The sequence below is a fragment of the Cyanistes caeruleus genome, chromosome 1, assembly GCF_971803275.1.
Source record: "Cyanistes caeruleus chromosome 1, bCyaCae1.hap1.1, whole genome shotgun sequence".
Taxonomy (NCBI): Eukaryota; Metazoa; Chordata; class Aves; order Passeriformes; family Paridae; genus Cyanistes; species Cyanistes caeruleus.
This window is the reverse complement of record NC_141701.1, coordinates 4,933,946-4,950,482: the sequence shown is the minus strand read 5'-3', so window position 1 is coordinate 4,950,482 and position 16,537 is coordinate 4,933,946. Positions and strand designations below refer to the sequence as shown.

The window sequence follows — 16,537 nt, the reverse complement described above, 5'->3', positions numbered from 1 at the left end:
TTATCCTCTTATGAAAATATCAAGTTGCTATTGAGATCCTAAAGTTGCAGCAAGTCCCGAAATACCACAAAAATCCTTGTGACTGACTTGCAGATCAAAGAGGAGAGATGATGCACTATGAAAGCAACACACTTCACCAAGAGGTTTGTTGAGTGATGACAAGTTGTAAGAACAACTATTTCAAACTACTACTGCCATGAAATGCATAACTTGGGAGATAAGGAAGTACAGCAGTGGATCCAACAGCTGGAGGTGTTCTCCACTCAGCATTCTCCTCGGCACATGTGAGCATCCACCACAGCATTCCCTCAGCAGCAGTGTGGCAGCTGGCTCCTGCTCCAAACTACAAACAAATCCCTAAAAACTTCCTGGATCTGAATTATATTAGAAGTTTTGTTATTGAAAGACGTGAAAGAATAAATATGATAAACTGTGCAAGACTGAGAAAATGAATTATTACAATAGCTGAAACATAATAAAAAAGCTACTTGCATTTGAATTCATACAGGCACTCAATATGACAAAATAATGAGCTTTTAACTCTTCTCAATTCAGTTCCTACAAATACTAATGAGACAGGAGAATAATTGCCCTTCAGCATCATGTAGTGTGCTATTTGTACACACATATGGAAATAATAATTCTGTATTCCCATAGTAATAGTATACACAATATGAATTAATAATTCTGCTCTTCATTATGCTCACAATTTTAAATAATTTGATTTAGATTGGATATTAGGATGATTTCTCCACTGAAAGGGTGGTCAGGGATTGGAAACAGACTGTGCAGGAAAGTAGTGGAATCATCTCTGGAACCATTCCAAGTATGGATGCAGCCCTTGAGGACATGGTTCACTTGTGGATGTGGCAGTGCTGGGCTAGCAGTTGATATACCAAGTTTTTTACAACCTAAATGGTTCTGTGATGCTATAAACAGCAAAATGTAATGAATTACACCAGGATCTCTGTTCATGAGAAAGGACTTTGAACAGGTCCTGCAGTAAACTGTCAGATAGAAGCTCAGGGCAGGTAAATCAGGAATAGAGTTTAAGGCTCCACAAAGTGCCATAAATGACCTCTGCAAATCCATGTGGGTGGTGAACAACAGCACAGACCTCCTCACCCTCAGGTCCACGTGGGGGTACCTCAAAATGGAAGAAAGTGTTGAACATGAGGTCAGATCATATATGGATACCCAAATTCCAGAGGTTCTCATGTTCCTTTTCTGAGAATTCACCTTCACGTACAACCTAAACTACTTCACCTAACAAGTAAACCTGTTCACAAAATCTCTTGGCTGATCTGCCTTACATCCATCCAAATCAAATACCCATTGACTGATCACTTTTATTTAATAAAACCTTTTTTTTTGTTTGTTCATTTGTTTTGGTTAAACTATAGATTCGCTTTTTGAACCATTTCAGCAATTTTGCATCACCAGGAAATTTCAAAGCCGTTATCCATCTATTACTTGAGGTATTCAGACACCAAGAAGAACTGGCTGTAGCAAAGTAGCTTTTCAGTCCTGATACACAAAACATCCACTTGCAGGAACTATGCTAATTTATGGCCCAGTGTATTATGATTAAATGTGGATTCATTTATCTTCACAGCTCTTTGCCTTGTACATCCCAGTGCTCCAGTGCTCAATTTGTTAAAGTAAAGAGCTTAAGAGCATCTCCAGTTTCATGCAAACATGATTTCAAAATGCTGCTAGCCTCCTATTCCATAAATAAATAAGCAACATTACCCAAATATTTAAAGTCTGGGGTTTATCTCCTCTTGCCCTGTGGCTTGTGAGCTTTCCAGTCACGTTCCCAGTTTGACTCTGCAACTACAGACATCAGATACTGACCAAAAAAAAAATAAAAGATCATCCACCATTCCAACAAAATGGAAGGGGGGAAAAGAAGTATTTTACATTATATATGCCTACTTATTTTAGCATTTAAATTTTGTGAGTTATAAAAAGAGATTACAAGCTTCAGAAAACCTGTGGTGAGAATCCAGTGGTCTGGATTTAACAGCGTCCTACTACGGATAGCCAAAGGTGATTGGTTTTTCCCTTTTTTCATAAACCTGCCTGCACACATTCTTCTTTCAATTTCAGCAAGGGAAAAAAGAAAGCAGATTCAATTTCTACTGCCAGAATACCAATGAGAACTCCTCTTATCACCTTTAATTTTGCTTGACTATTCTCTTTGAGATGGCATCAGATCAATGCATGAACTAATGCCTGTGCAGAGATTAGATAAGAATTTCACAGGAGGTTCAGCATAACCTCCTAAGGAAAAAGCCTGAGCAAATATTAAGTGGAAGAGACATAAGAGATAATTTAATGGTAATTAAATGCACTGTCACAAGGCAATTGAAGAGTTTTCTAAGAAGTCTTTTGTGTTTGCTCAATTATAACTTTTATTATTATTATTATTATTGTTAATATAATTAAATGAGAGAAATGAGAATATTTTCTGGGTTAGACAAACAAAGGACCCATCTTCAAGAGCACGAAGCCTATATACACACAAAGGCACAAAAACTGAACTCTTAGAAATCTAACAAAACCTATCAGGTTTTTTCTGCTGACTACAAATTCAGAAGTCTGTTAAGAGAGAGGATGAATCTTCTCTGTGGGGTCTGAAGATCCTGGTATCTGTGAGCTTGTCGTACTCCCTGGCAGTGTGTGCATACCTTTGGCTGAACTTCCTACGGCTTGGAAATTCAGGTAACAGTGTACAATACCTGGAGAAGGTGAAGAATATATGTATTTGTATGTACAAGGATATATAAACACACACAGACCAAGCACCACTGCCATAATCTTTTCAGCAATTTAATTTTTCAGAACGGGATCTCTCCAAAGCCTAAACCAGAAAAAAAACCTGTACTATTTGATGCTATTTAACACACCTTAATTTTATCTAGTTTGTAAGACAAAACTGATTCATATAAACTTGTCACACAAATCTGGTCTTGAAAAAGTCACCCCAAAAATCCAAGTGACCAAACAAAAAACCAAAAAAGCAGCCCTTGATCTCTTTCTCAAGCCCAACAAAGCCTTTAAGGTGCTCCTTAATGTGTGCCATTACAACATTAATACCCCACACTAAAGATCAGATGCTCTGGCAATGATAAAATTACGTGAAGTCTGTATTTATCTCCAATACTTTATGGTCACAATATTACAGCAATAAAAAAGCATAAACATCAACAAGGCAAACACTTGGACTGACACCAGGATTCAGAATTCAAGTGTCAACACTGCTAAAATCCTATATGCTTTTTATTTGGTAACAATCAAAATCCAAAACATGATCTCTGAAGTGAGTCACTTTGTTGTATTTTGCTTGTAACATATTTGCTTCCACTGACACTCATTTTGTATTCCCACGTAATGTGTTTATCTCAACTCCCTGAGAAAAAATATATTGGAAAACAGTTTAAAGGAGGATAAGAGACAAAAGTAATTTATTGCTGCAAACTGCTGTGCTGATTTCAAGAACCTTTTCCCTTGGATTTTTTTTTTTTTAGTATGCTCTAACAAGTTTAAGTCAGATTTATAGCCAAGCAGGTGCATGCTTTGGGGGGAAAGGATTAGTCTACTTAAGTTCCATTAAATATGGAATAATGGAAATAAAAACTGCTTCAGGCTTCCAGGCAAGTACTACTGCAGTGCCAGTGTCAGAGGAAGCAACTCTACGAAATTTGCCCATTCACAGGGTGGCAAATCAGAATTAAAGTGTGAACTAAACTTCACATTTGGAGTTGACTTCTTGGCCACAACAGCTATGAACAGTCTGACACAAAAAAGGGCTGCACAAAAAAGTGTGGGGAAAAAACGAATGCCAAGGATAAAGGCACCTCTCAGAGGTAGGAAAAATAAGTCTTTCACATGTTCTGATAAAACAAAAAATGAAATAAAATTGTCATTTCCCCCACACAGAGAATACGCATCACCCACCATTGGTGAATAAATGCTTAGAAAGAGCAGTAATATCCAAAGCAAAAAAGGGTTTTGAAATCCAACACAATCTTACACCATATTTCCTGATTTATTACTGCCCTGATATTCAGCAACAATTCACTTTATTTAAAATACGTTTTATTCTTAACAATATTTTAGGGGTTTTTTTTAATCACTCTTCTTTTCTTTTTTTAATCTCTCCTCTGTTTCCAGTATTTTGGGCATTAAAAGTTCAAAGATACTCCTAAATCACAACAAAAGAAAGGAGATGAACACAAAATGAACTAAAAGGCTTTTCCCACATGCAAGATGGGCACCTAAATACAAGCCCAGTTTTATTTCTGATGTCAAGACTTATAAAATATTTGTTCTTTTACTCGAATGGAGAAATTACTGATGGTGTCACTTCTAACTTTTCAAAATTTACTAGAAAATAATGGGCACTTTCCCAGCTACAGAAATGGACGGCAAATATCCAGATGGAACAATTTAAAATAAAAATTGAAAACATAGGAAAGCCCATGTTTGTGAAGATGGAGAAATTAGAGAACAGCCCTATGCTATGATTTAAGGAGAAATCTATCACTGGCCTCGTATTTTATATACCAGCTGCTACTTTCAAAAGCCATCTGCTTCATTTTCCTGCACGCGAGTTTTTTATGCAGCTGCAGTATTTCAGAAGGTTCACCCAGGCTGACAAGCAGTTCATAAAAACACCATGCTGGATTTAGATTTCTTTATTAAGAACAACAGTAAAATAATTCTGAACTTGGCAAATGCTTTCCAGCTTAGGGATTTTTTTAAAAAAGCTATTTGATACTGTGCCTTAAAAAGATATTTTAGGTTTAAACTTGTTTATAGTCTTATAAATTACTACATACAATTATCAAACTTGACATTGAATTTTCAAACATAAATACTATGGAAATTCTTTAGAAACAGTACCATCAAATGGTGTCTCAAAAAGGGCAAATACCAATAATTAGCCACTACTGGCTTTCCCAGCTTAATGCTACCAAGGAATTTCCCACAGGATAAACTCCAGTTTTTCAGGAGGACAGTTTAAAAATAAGCAATCTATTTCTCTTGCTTTTCTTTCAATCTCTATGACCTACTTACACAACTTAGTTCTTTTTTACTTCTACTTTTTTTCCAAATGTGCACTGCTTTGAACACTGCATTTAAACAACCCTTCAGTGACTAAGTTCCCACTGAAGAGTTAAGATCATACCCAAAAAGAATCATCCCAACATATGAGATATGTAGATAAGCAACCAAACTAAGAAAATGTCTTCTGTACTCCATTCAGTACATGGCACACAAATAGTAATTACCATCATTTAATGAAGCATGAAAACAAAGATTTATATTGCATCATTTTCTCCTTATCCATTTGTTCTACACATTTATTTTTAGCTTATGCTTTTATATATTGGGAAATTATGTACTTCTACTTAGTTGGTGAGATTTATATTAAAAAAATACAACCTGTCTCTTAATTGTCCTGTATATGCAGTAATTTATTTATTCTCGGTAATTTATCTGGATTTATTTTTAACAGCTCAGGTGTGTTCTAGCACTTGTCTTTAAACATTCAAATTTCTAACTCTGGAATGTAATTTGGTGCTAGGTTTTCTATGCTATAGTTGACCCTCAGCCACTAGAGTTCAACCAGGATCTTTGTTTTACATCAACACACAACACAACATCCATCCCATCCATCCCATCAAAATCCACCAGAATTAGTCCTGTAATTTACCAGCTCCAGCTTCTGTAATGAAAGACCAGAATATCTCAATATATCCATGGGAAAAGCTGATCTTCAGCAACCACTTTTGTGACCAAGGGAAAACCCCAAGTACACAGCTCACTTGTTTTCCCCACAATTTCCCATCCAAAATGAAGGACATTGCTCTGCTCTGCACCTACAGCAGGTATGACACACAATGCCACCCCAATCCATAACACAACTCTTCTCTGCATCCTACCAAAAAAATTTGTATTAGATATTCTCTGGTTTCAGCTGTATTGCTCCTTGTAGTGTTAAACACATCACAAAATCACTGTAGGACAGACACACGACTGGATTAATGTGGAACAGTCACCCAGTACAAATCCTGCTATCTGTAAGGACCAAACTGTTCCTCCATCCTTGATTCCAACAGCAGGTTCATGTAGGACACCAAATTCTCATCACTACAAAATCAGCTTGGAAAAACAGAATCCCAGCCCTCACTAATGCAGCTTCAGAAATCTGATGCAGCACTAACCCTGAAAGATTTGTGCCTCATCTGCTCTGAATGAAGCCCCATATGCACAAAAGCCCAATGCCTGCTTCTAATGTCATCAGTATTTTTAGAAGTCACCTTAATGATCATAATGGTAGTTTTTAAAATACACACAGGAGGGAAACACATATGTGTTCCCACCCCTATTTACCCATCTGATAGTATTAAATTTGCTACAGGAGCTAAGTCAATATTAGGGAAAATTAGGGCTTTGGCCTCATCTAGGGGAGTTAAAAGCCCAGATCCAGTATCAGGATAACATTCATCTGCCATCTGCCCTCAGCTGCTCCTCCTCTTCATGTCCCAAGGTCACAGTCTCTGTATTATCTAGGGGTGATCTTTGACATCTCTAACTAATTTTGGAAGCTCCTCTGTTAATAATGAGGGCATTAGAGATGGGCTGGGGGGGAACCAACTTCTGACAAGGCATTGTTAGGGGCAGAGCAGCTAAAAATGATGCCGTCTGTCCGAGTGGCCTGAGCTCCAGATGTCACTGCAAGAGACGCTGCTGCCTCTGGCAGCCCTTCCACAAAGTAGGACTGGACTCTTGGGAGCCATAGAGAACTCAACCTACTAAACAATCCTTGCTCCCAGCTAATTTTATACTTCTGCTCTCCAACACACCATTTTGAGTTTCCAGATCAAGTGATTTGAGTTTCCAGATCAAGTGAGTCCAAGCATCAATGTAAATCAACTTTTCTGTGGGTTTCATACACAACATAATATGTTAATTTGCAGTAACTTTTTGTTTCAGCTCACTAAAGAAACATATCCATACATCAATACATGGAAACCTGTCCCTGGCATTTTAAATTCATCAGGCTGAATTATGATCAAGAAAAGCCCACAAGGATGATTTTCACAGCTCTGGCTGACAGGTGGAAATTTTAAATCAAAGCAAGCCTTTCCCTTTGGCCTCAGCTTGGCTGACCATTTAGGAGGTATTAAGGAATATGAGGAAATTTCACGTTCCTGCCATACAGCAGTAAGGGAAAGCAGACATTGGGCACAGAACATTTGTAGCCAAAGTAGCTCCACAACTATACAAACAGCAGAGCCTAAAACAAGAATGCCAGAATAGTTTTGAGGCTGTAAATGAACTTTTACAGGAAAAAATAAGTACTTTATGGAATACTGTGAATTTCAGCAACTTCAGAAACCTACCCCTATCAAGGAAATCACCCTTTTAATTGTCTTTTCAAGCTGTAAAGATCAGACAGGAGAGGTTCAGATTCGCTTATATTTTTATCAAAAATGGCATTTTTAGTATATTTTCAATCAGCTGCAATTCTTATACTGCCACCTCCCTGTAGGGCATTTCTCAGCCTTTAACTCTTCATGAAAGATCTGCTGGGTTTTAGGTAGTTTTTTTTTTGTTTTGTTGAGGGCTTTTTGTTTAAAAACAGGCTGCCAACATCAGGAACACCACCAGCTTTTCTCCCAATGTCCTTCATTTCCTTCAAAGCTTTTCCTGTCAAAGTCATTTGCTTTAGGTCTCCTATTTTTATTAGGGTGTAAGAGATGTTGTTATTTAATTAGGTTAAAGAGTCTAATTCCCAGCCTGCAATTCAAATTACATCTCATACACCTAGGCCTTATAAAACTTTAATCATTAAGTTATTACAGTAATTGCCTGGACTTAAAATTTCCTACATGTCAGGGACAGAGTTATAAAAATAATTTAATTTGCATGATGTATTTATCTGCCACAATATAAAGAGATCTTTCATTTAATGAAATACTTTTTGAGTGTGAATACAATCTTCACAGACACTGCAGAGACAGAGAAGTGCCAACTGTCTGCAAAAAACTTTTTCTCCACTTTTTCATAGGATGCTTTTCCCTTACTATTTTTTTATAAATAAGACAAAGTATCATTTTTTTTCTCTCTTTTCTTTTTAAAAAGAGTTTTCCTGCAGTGTACTTGTCTGGTGAGACACAGAGCCCTCACTGCACAGAATTCAGCTCAATTTTTTCAGGCTATCAATGACCTGCCCTAACTTCAAGATCATCCCCTGCTTGCAATTCCTTCTTACACAAACTTTGGTTGTTTTTAAAAAGCAAATTCAAAACACAGTTCAGTCCTGTGGTCTCCTTTATTATATATATGAACTACTCTAGGGTAGCTCCACACCGCAGGCTAAACAAGGCAACAGAAAAATTCAACCCTGATAAAAACAACCTTTTCTTGTTCACTGGGATCTAAAAAAAAAACCACCCCCAAAAGTCACTTTAAAAGTCTTCTGTTTGAAGCACAAGGACAGCAACAATGGAACAGCTGATGCCCAAGAGCTGCCCCCACCCCCCATACAGATGCTTATTCCCTTTTCATCAAGGGATAAACCATCTCCAATTACTGCAGGCTAACATGTTATTCAAGGATAAATGTGTGCAGGCTCTCTTCCCACAATAAAAGGAAGGCAATTCAAGTAGCTTACGTCTGATTCTCATTACATGAATGTTTTTAAAAGCCATATTCTGTCTTGATTTGAGATATGGCTTTCACTCCTCACTCGGCTACTAAGGCAAAATAGAGGAGCCTGTCACCTTTAATTCCACTTCCCAACAACCATGTCACTGGAGCACAGGGAAGGAAGACACTCACTAGGAATTTCACCAACACTTATTTAAAGCAACTGAAAATACTCCCAAGGACAGGAAAATAGTGAAATCTTGTTAACCTGTGATTTTTAATTCTCCTTTTGTACCTTTATGTTTGGTTCCTCTGAGAAATGTTAAAAAATCATGCAAAAACCAAGACATCTTCATTAGATATTTACAAAACAGTCAACAGAACACACACATACACAAACACACAAAGGATGCTGTTTCTTGATAAAACTTATTTTTCTTCACTGTACTTCACATTTAAGGTTTTGTGGGTGGGATTAGAGCTCACTTTTGTTCAGATTTGGGTGTTCAATACCACAGGACACAACTGAAGGCTGGCAGATGAAACCTGTGCAGTGAGCATTTGCCAACTGTGCAGACAACCATAAATCTGGCTTTTCCTGATTTTTGAATACTTCAGCCTCACAATTCCAACAGCACTGGGTAGGATCCAATTTGCCTAATTTGGCTGGAAGTGTAAGCAGTTGGGCCCAAGGGAGTAATGCAGTTGATGCAGAATCACCACCTAAATGCTCCACAGATTGACAAGAGACAACCCTGAAGTCTTGCCACCCACTACCTCTGACACCTGCCAAAGAGAGCAGTAACAAAACAAAAAGACACAGTTCCAGCATTAGTTTGTTGATCAGAGCTCTCAAATGAGATGTGAAATGACATGACTGGAACACACAGCTCCTCCAGTGAAGGGGAATGACCTAAAGATCAGCCTCTCCCCATCTCTGGCCTCAAAGCTGAAGCACAGCCTGAGCACAAGAGGCACCACACTGCATCGTTAGTGGGACTGATTCTGATGTTATTAACGAGTTGTGTGGTTTCCCCCCTGCTCCCACACACTAATTTTAATCCCTTGCTGTACAGATTGCAGAATGAAAGGTCTCATTAAGTGCCCTGCTTTACACTTCCAATTAAGAGCAGCTCACGCCCACCGCAGATGGCAGAACGAGTGCCACGATCACAGCACGTCAAGCCACAAACAGCTCTGGGCACAGGTTCTTGATTTGTTCAAGACTCTTGAAGATGAAGAATATTCAAAAACACAGAAAGGTTACAGCATCCTTAAAACAGTCAAAAACCAAGGAGAAAATAGCGATTTCACATATCAAGCCCAAGCTGAGAAGCCTGAAATGCACGGATTTGCACAGGGCAGCACACTTGCTGAAGTGAATGGGAGTAGTCATGCATGTGAAGGCACAAACGTGTGCCAGCTTTGGGTTTAACAGCCCGATAACTGTGGTTTGGGTGAGCTGGATGAATAAACCCTGTCTGTTGACGGTGATTAAGGTAACATTTTGTTATCTTTACAAAATGTTCTGTACTTTTCCAGAAGATGAAGATCATTTGAGGATTTAAACTTTCAACAACACTGTGGCTTGCAACTCAGATTCAATAAAATCATTACAATTCCAAAATCCATGGGTGACAGAGGTAACCATGTTTCTTGTCCTTCTCCATGAACTTGTAAATTTATTGCTATACATTTTTAATACACAAACTATGTGTTTGGATGTTACCAAGTCAGCAATAAGGTTCTCAGTCTCATCCTGACAAGAAAATCACAGGCATCTAGTTCTCACAAAAATATTTTTTACTCATTTGTAACACACAAGAGAGCAATGTCTTTGAGTTTTACACTGAGAAAAGACAACCTGACAACAGCGATGTTGCCTCTGTCAGATTTTTAGAATTCTGTAACTGGGTTCTGTGCTCCTTATCTGTAGCAATTACTTCTGTGCAGAAAGCTCAGGATATCTATGTATGCATGTATGAGTTCTGTCCTTTCTGTTGTTCTTGCCTACACACAACATGATGCCTCTGACTGAGAGCAGTGATTAGCAAATGAAGATGTTAAAATGTTGCAGGAATGACACTGAGATAGAAACAGAATGTGAGAAATAATCTTTTCCTGTTTTTTCATCCCCCTCTCTGCTGTAGGTCTGGTTTATGATGCAGTGTTACTGCTTAAATTCTTCTCTAGCCTTCCTTTCATACGTCACTGCTGCTACCTTAACACTTTACCACATACAAGTTATTGTCCTAGTTTATCCAAGAGGACAAGTGAAATTTATGGAGCAAAGCAGAATCATGGATAGAGAATGACAGCTCTGGAAAGTTCTGCACGTGATTTCCATGGCAACGGAGACCCAAATACCTTACAGCACCCAAAAACAAAGAACAGTGACTTTTAAAACTGGTTTCAGAAATACCTCACTATAAGGTGAAAAAAGAAAGGGGAAGAGAAAATAAACGGTGTGCAGAGCAAGGAGACAAGAACCTCTGATTTTCATTTTATAGCAGCACTGGGATTCAGGGCATTGTCAGATACAGGCAGCTGTCAAGCTTAGCCCATCCATCCCAATGACCTTCAAAAGCCGCCTATTCTGAGCCATTTGTATCTGTTTGTAATGATATCCAAATTTAGTTAGCAGTTAGCAAATATTCCTCTGGCATTTCCAACTTCTTGCTTTAAAGAAACAGTTTCCTGAGGCAGAAACCAGAGACCACTGCAGGCTTGCCAGGTGTCAAATAGGAAAGTGATGGAGTTCAGGAAATTATTTTGGAGCTCATCACCCACTTTTGTATCATGGGAAACACAAATCTCTTGTGTTTAAAGCCAGTGTGAAGGAAGTTCCTTGCTGCTAAAGGTAAAAAGGAACACGATTTTGTTGTACAAGAACCCCTGGAAGTATTACACTAAAAACACACCAAAATTCAGGTATTTCAGGCTTAATTAAGCATATCACCCAAATCACTTAAACTAGAATGTGAAGTCCAAAGAAGCACTGCAGGTATCTTTTCAAAAGTCAACTTCATCATAGATCAATACAAAAATTGCATCACACAGTAAAAAAAATTAAAAGTAATTTACCTAAGACAAGAACATGTGTACAACTGTGCTTGCTGAAGTTAGGATACAGGGTAACCATTCTAGTCCTGACTCCCCTAAAAAATATCCCCAGGAGGTTTTAGTGTGAGTTTGTCAGTCTAAAAGCAGATTAAAATAATTCAACTGAACAAAACTAGATTTTAGTGCTTCATTTATAGAAACTTTGACTATTACGCAGTTTTAGTAATCCAGAAGGGATTTTAAGCCCAAGAAAATAACCTAAGGATGTGAGTGGAGAAAGTATTTGATGGTTTGTAGTGAAACTGTCACTTACTTACACTTGCAAAAAGTAAGAAATTCATCAGTTTAATCAAGTGTGAAATAACTATAAAAAGCCACTGGAGCAACAGTCAATTTTATCAGAGTTAAGACAATTATTACCTGCAGAATCACCCTGTTTTTGGAACATATTCCTCCCCACTTCTCAAGGAGAAAGTTGCTATGCACCTTGTGACCTTTCTGCTTTATATATATAACCTTATTTTTTTTCCCTTTTTCTGTTTCTGCAGTAATATGCTACCAACAGAAAAAAACCCCAGAGTTTTCTAAATTCAGCAAAATCAGCAAAAGACAAAGTAGAAGAACTGAACATACCTGCTGATAGAAAAAATTTAGAGTTGGCTTGTCCTCAGTGAACTGGTTTAGAAATCCTTTTGGCAAATACCGAATTCTCAATTCATATCTGAAAAACAAGAAAAAGAGGCTGTTGAGCAAAATTAAAATTAAGATTTCCTCTCAACATTCTTAAAAATATGAATAAACTCAAAAGAAACTTAGAAAACTAATGGAAAATTTCCTTTTTGATTACTCAAGAGAACTAAGCTGGAATTTATCTGTAACTGACATCTCATGGAGATGTTTACAAAGGACCTTTTTAGCAGAAGCTAACTTAGAGCCCTGCTGCCTACTCAGAGCTACAGAAAGGACCAAAGCATCAAGACTTGGAGCAGATAAGCTCCAGATCCATGGGAAGGGAGGCCCCAGTTAGGTGACAACAGATGAGCTGCCAGAAGCACTGACATGACCCCTGGCAACAGCTTTTATCTCTGCTTCTCACAAGCAGGGACTTAAAACGCTGATCCTGCTGCTCCAGGAGTGACAGTGTCACTCACCAGGGAGCCACATCCTACAGGAGAACAAGGAACAGGACTCTGCTCCTTCTCTGATCAACACTCACCTCTGATCAATATTCACCTCTGAATTTTCCATAGGTTTTGACAGGTTTTCTCTGTAAAAAGGTTTCCTGCTCCTCTATTCATCATCAAGACATATGCAAAAGCCAAACAGTTTCGAACCTGACAGTCATATTTTTTCTGTACACCAGAAGTGAGGGAAATTCAGAGTGAGCCTTGACCCACGACCTACACCTAATCTGTATCCCTTCTCAAACCTTAACTTCTGCATTCAGCCCCTAAATTTAGTAATATTTCCTGTTGTAAACTTCTGCTTTCAATCCCTAAATTTAGTATTATTGCTTGTCCTGTGCTAACAGCCCACAGTATTTGACACAGACTGTTTGCTTCCTTCTCTGACACATTCCTTCAATGAAAGCCTGATAATGAATGTCTCCATCCCTTGGGCTGTGCCAACACCACATATCCTAACTAACACTCTTAACAGTACTTCCCAAAGTAAGTATATTTAACAATCTGCTCATGATAAGAGCAAATATTACAACATTTCAATCTGTTGGTTTCAGCAGGACAAGAACTTCTTTTCAGCAAGTGATCTGGCTGCCTGTAATCAAGATTTACAGAGGGATTTGGTAAAAATTTACTAGGGGTAGGTGCTGCCCAGGTTTCCACTGCAAGCAGAAGTTGCGATATCCTTATTTACTTTGAATTCATTGAAAACACACTGTCCTGTAATAAACCATTAAAATAAGGAAAAGGTTTTGAGAATGATGTCTTGTTCTAGTATGGCAATATATTTCATAAGTCCTGTGCACAGAAAACATGTTAAATTAAAGAGTGAAATGTGGGAGAGGCTGAGAACACCTGACAGAGAGTAGAGTTACACTGGACATAAGGAAGAAATGCTTTACTGAATGTGGTGGCACACAGAGAAAGCTGTGGCTGGCCCATCCCTGGAAGTGTTCAAGGCCAGGCTGAATGGGGCTTGGAGCAACCTGGGACAGCAGAAGGTGTCCCTGCCCATGGCAGGGGTTGGAGTCAGTGATCCCTATATGTCCTTCTCAATCCAAACCGTTTTGTGACGCAAGGACACAGATAAACAAAGAGACTCAAAGTCACAGTTAAGACAAACTCTCACAGATTACTCTCATATATAAATGAACACAGAATCACCTTCTATTGCTGATGAACCTTTACATTTCATGATCCTCAGCAGATAACTAATTTCACTTAATTCACTAAAATTTAGGTATCAGCCAAGTTGTACCTCCAGGTATTTATGTGTCAGGGAGACAAGGCACCATGAGCACACACTATCCAGCACAGAAAAGCAGAGACTCTCCTGTTTTTTATTCTGCCACAGCCACTAAAATCTACTGTTGAACACAACTGCAGAGACTGACATGGAATAAAACAAGTCTGTGTAAAAAAAATTCCTTCCTTTTTGAGGGCTCTTTAATCCAGTGCTTTTTAGAATGACAGAATCATTATGGTTGAAAAAGACCTTTAAGATCTTCAAGTCCAACCATCAACCCAGCACCTACACAATGTTCACCATTAAACAGTGTCCTCAAGTGCCAAATTCACACCTTTTTTGGAACACTTTCAAGGATGGATACTCTATTGCCGCCCTGGGCAGCCTGTTCTACTGCTTGACAATGCTTTCCATTAAGAAATTTTTCCTGATATCCAACCTAAATCTCCCCTGGAGCACAAATATGGTGAGGAGCAGCAGAGGAAGTAAAGAAGGCTCAGGGGAGACCTTACCACTCTCTACAACTCCCTGACAGAAAAGTGTAGCTCGGTAGGGGTGAGGCTCTCCTAAGTAACAAGAGATAGGACAAGAGGAAACCACCACAAGTTGCACCAGGTAAGGTTTACACTGAATTATAGATCAGAAAATTGGATATTCACTATCAGAACAAATTTCTCCATGGGCTGTCAAAGACTGGAAGTAGCTGCTCAGGAAAGTGGTGGCATCACATGCCTGGATGCATTTAAGGGACAAACAGATGTGGCACTTGGGGACATGGTTTAGTAGTGGCCTTAGCAGAGTTGGATTAACTGTAGGGCTTGATGACCTTAGAATCACAATTCTGTGATTCTAGGATGCAGAACACCATTACTCTCTAGGATTAAAAAAAAACCAAACCAAAAAACAAACTGAGGAAAACTAATCTCTCTCCTTTACAGGTATGTGTTGTCTTAACTGATCAGCCATGAAAGTGCTGCTTTTTGCAACAGGATCTCATGAGGAAATCAGGTAAGGCAAAGCAGCTCAGCTGGGACAGTCACCATGTGTGACCTTCATTACCTATTTATAACCTAATCTCTGCCTGGGCCTGTGGGAATGAGGAAGCTGACTTGCAAAGGCCAACTCAAGGATGGGCTCAATTTTCAATATCCTCTAAATTTACTGTCTTTGAAATGCAGGCAACTGACAAGGATGACATGTTCCTTTCTCAGAAACCAGGTCTGCTTTTGGAGCAAGTGTCTCAGCTGATGATCACTCCCCTTATGTTTGATGAATTATTCCTGGAAGATCACCAGTCTCCTTGCTGCTCTGCCCCTCTACTGGGGCACAGCAGCACTGTGACACACCTCACAAAGGTGGGCATCAACAGAGTTCACAAGCTGTGCAGTGAAGTGACCCATCCACAGCAGAGTGAACACCACTGAGCCGGTCTGGGAGCTTCCCTGTCAGTAACAAGCACTACCAGGGCAGCTGGTGGAGCCAAAGAAGAAAGTGTGATCCAACTCTTAATAATTTGTGACACTGAAAGAAATAATCTTGCCAGTCCCAACTTTGCCTCCAGCAGGTTCTGATTCAGTTCACATCAACAGAAAAGTAACCAGAACAGAGAAGATGAGAACCAAGAGGGCACACAAAGGAGAAGTCTTGTGCGAGTTTAATGAACTGCATCAACTTATAGAAGGCTTATAGAGGTATTAGGGCTCAAAGAAGGAAAGGAAAAGCACTGGAAACTCGAAGCCAGAGTGCAGTGAGAAGAGGGACAGATCTTTTAGACCAGCTTGGTCAACTCATGAAACCATCCCACAGGTGATGTAGCCTTGTATCTTTGCCAGGGCTTTTGTATCACAGCTACCAAAACTCACAGTCACAGGACTGCTGAGCACTGGGGTGTCTCCCACCTGTCAGAGCCACAGCATGGATGTCACCTGGTTACAGGGACCTGCTTTACAAACCCAAACTACACAGCTAGGAGGTGTCTGCCCTGTGGGGAACAGGGTGTTCCAACACATATAACTTGTTACATGAACCTCTTTGATATTTCTTTTGTGTGACACAAAATACCAGCAAAAGGAGCAGAACTCTGGCACACAGCAGTTTTTTGGAGAAGTGAAGGACAGCAGCTGTGCCTGCTGTTCAAGGCTTAGTATTACACAAAATGATGAGGGTTGGTGTTATCTATGATTTAAGAGCCCCACATCCTGCTATCCCTGGCTCATCCTGCTGGGTGATGGATTTTATTCTGGTAACTTTTGTGTGCAACCTACTGACAATCCGTAACTTCTAGTACCTGAATTAGTCCATAAGAATTCCATGATGTAATTTCTGAACACTGTGAATATACAACCCTTTAATTTGGATGATAAAAATAAAATAACCACAT

At 39.0% G+C, this 16,537-nt stretch overlaps 1 protein-coding gene across 35 annotated transcripts in view; it reads right to left on the bottom strand.

The window, feature by feature from the left end:
* Nucleotides 1–16,537, bottom strand: part of PTK2 (protein tyrosine kinase 2) — a 190,905-nt gene that overhangs the window by 77,265 nt on the left and 97,103 nt on the right. For all 35 annotated transcript variants that reach the window (XR_015283368.1, XM_086877588.1, XM_086877666.1 and 32 more), the window contains one exon: nt 12,364–12,451. Coding sequence is in view for 34 of the 35 variants with exons in the window: in XM_086877588.1 (XP_086733714.1) it covers nt 12,364–12,451 (88 nt within the window). In the remaining variant the exon portion in view is untranslated. The remainder of the gene's footprint in view (nt 1–12,363; nt 12,452–16,537) is intronic.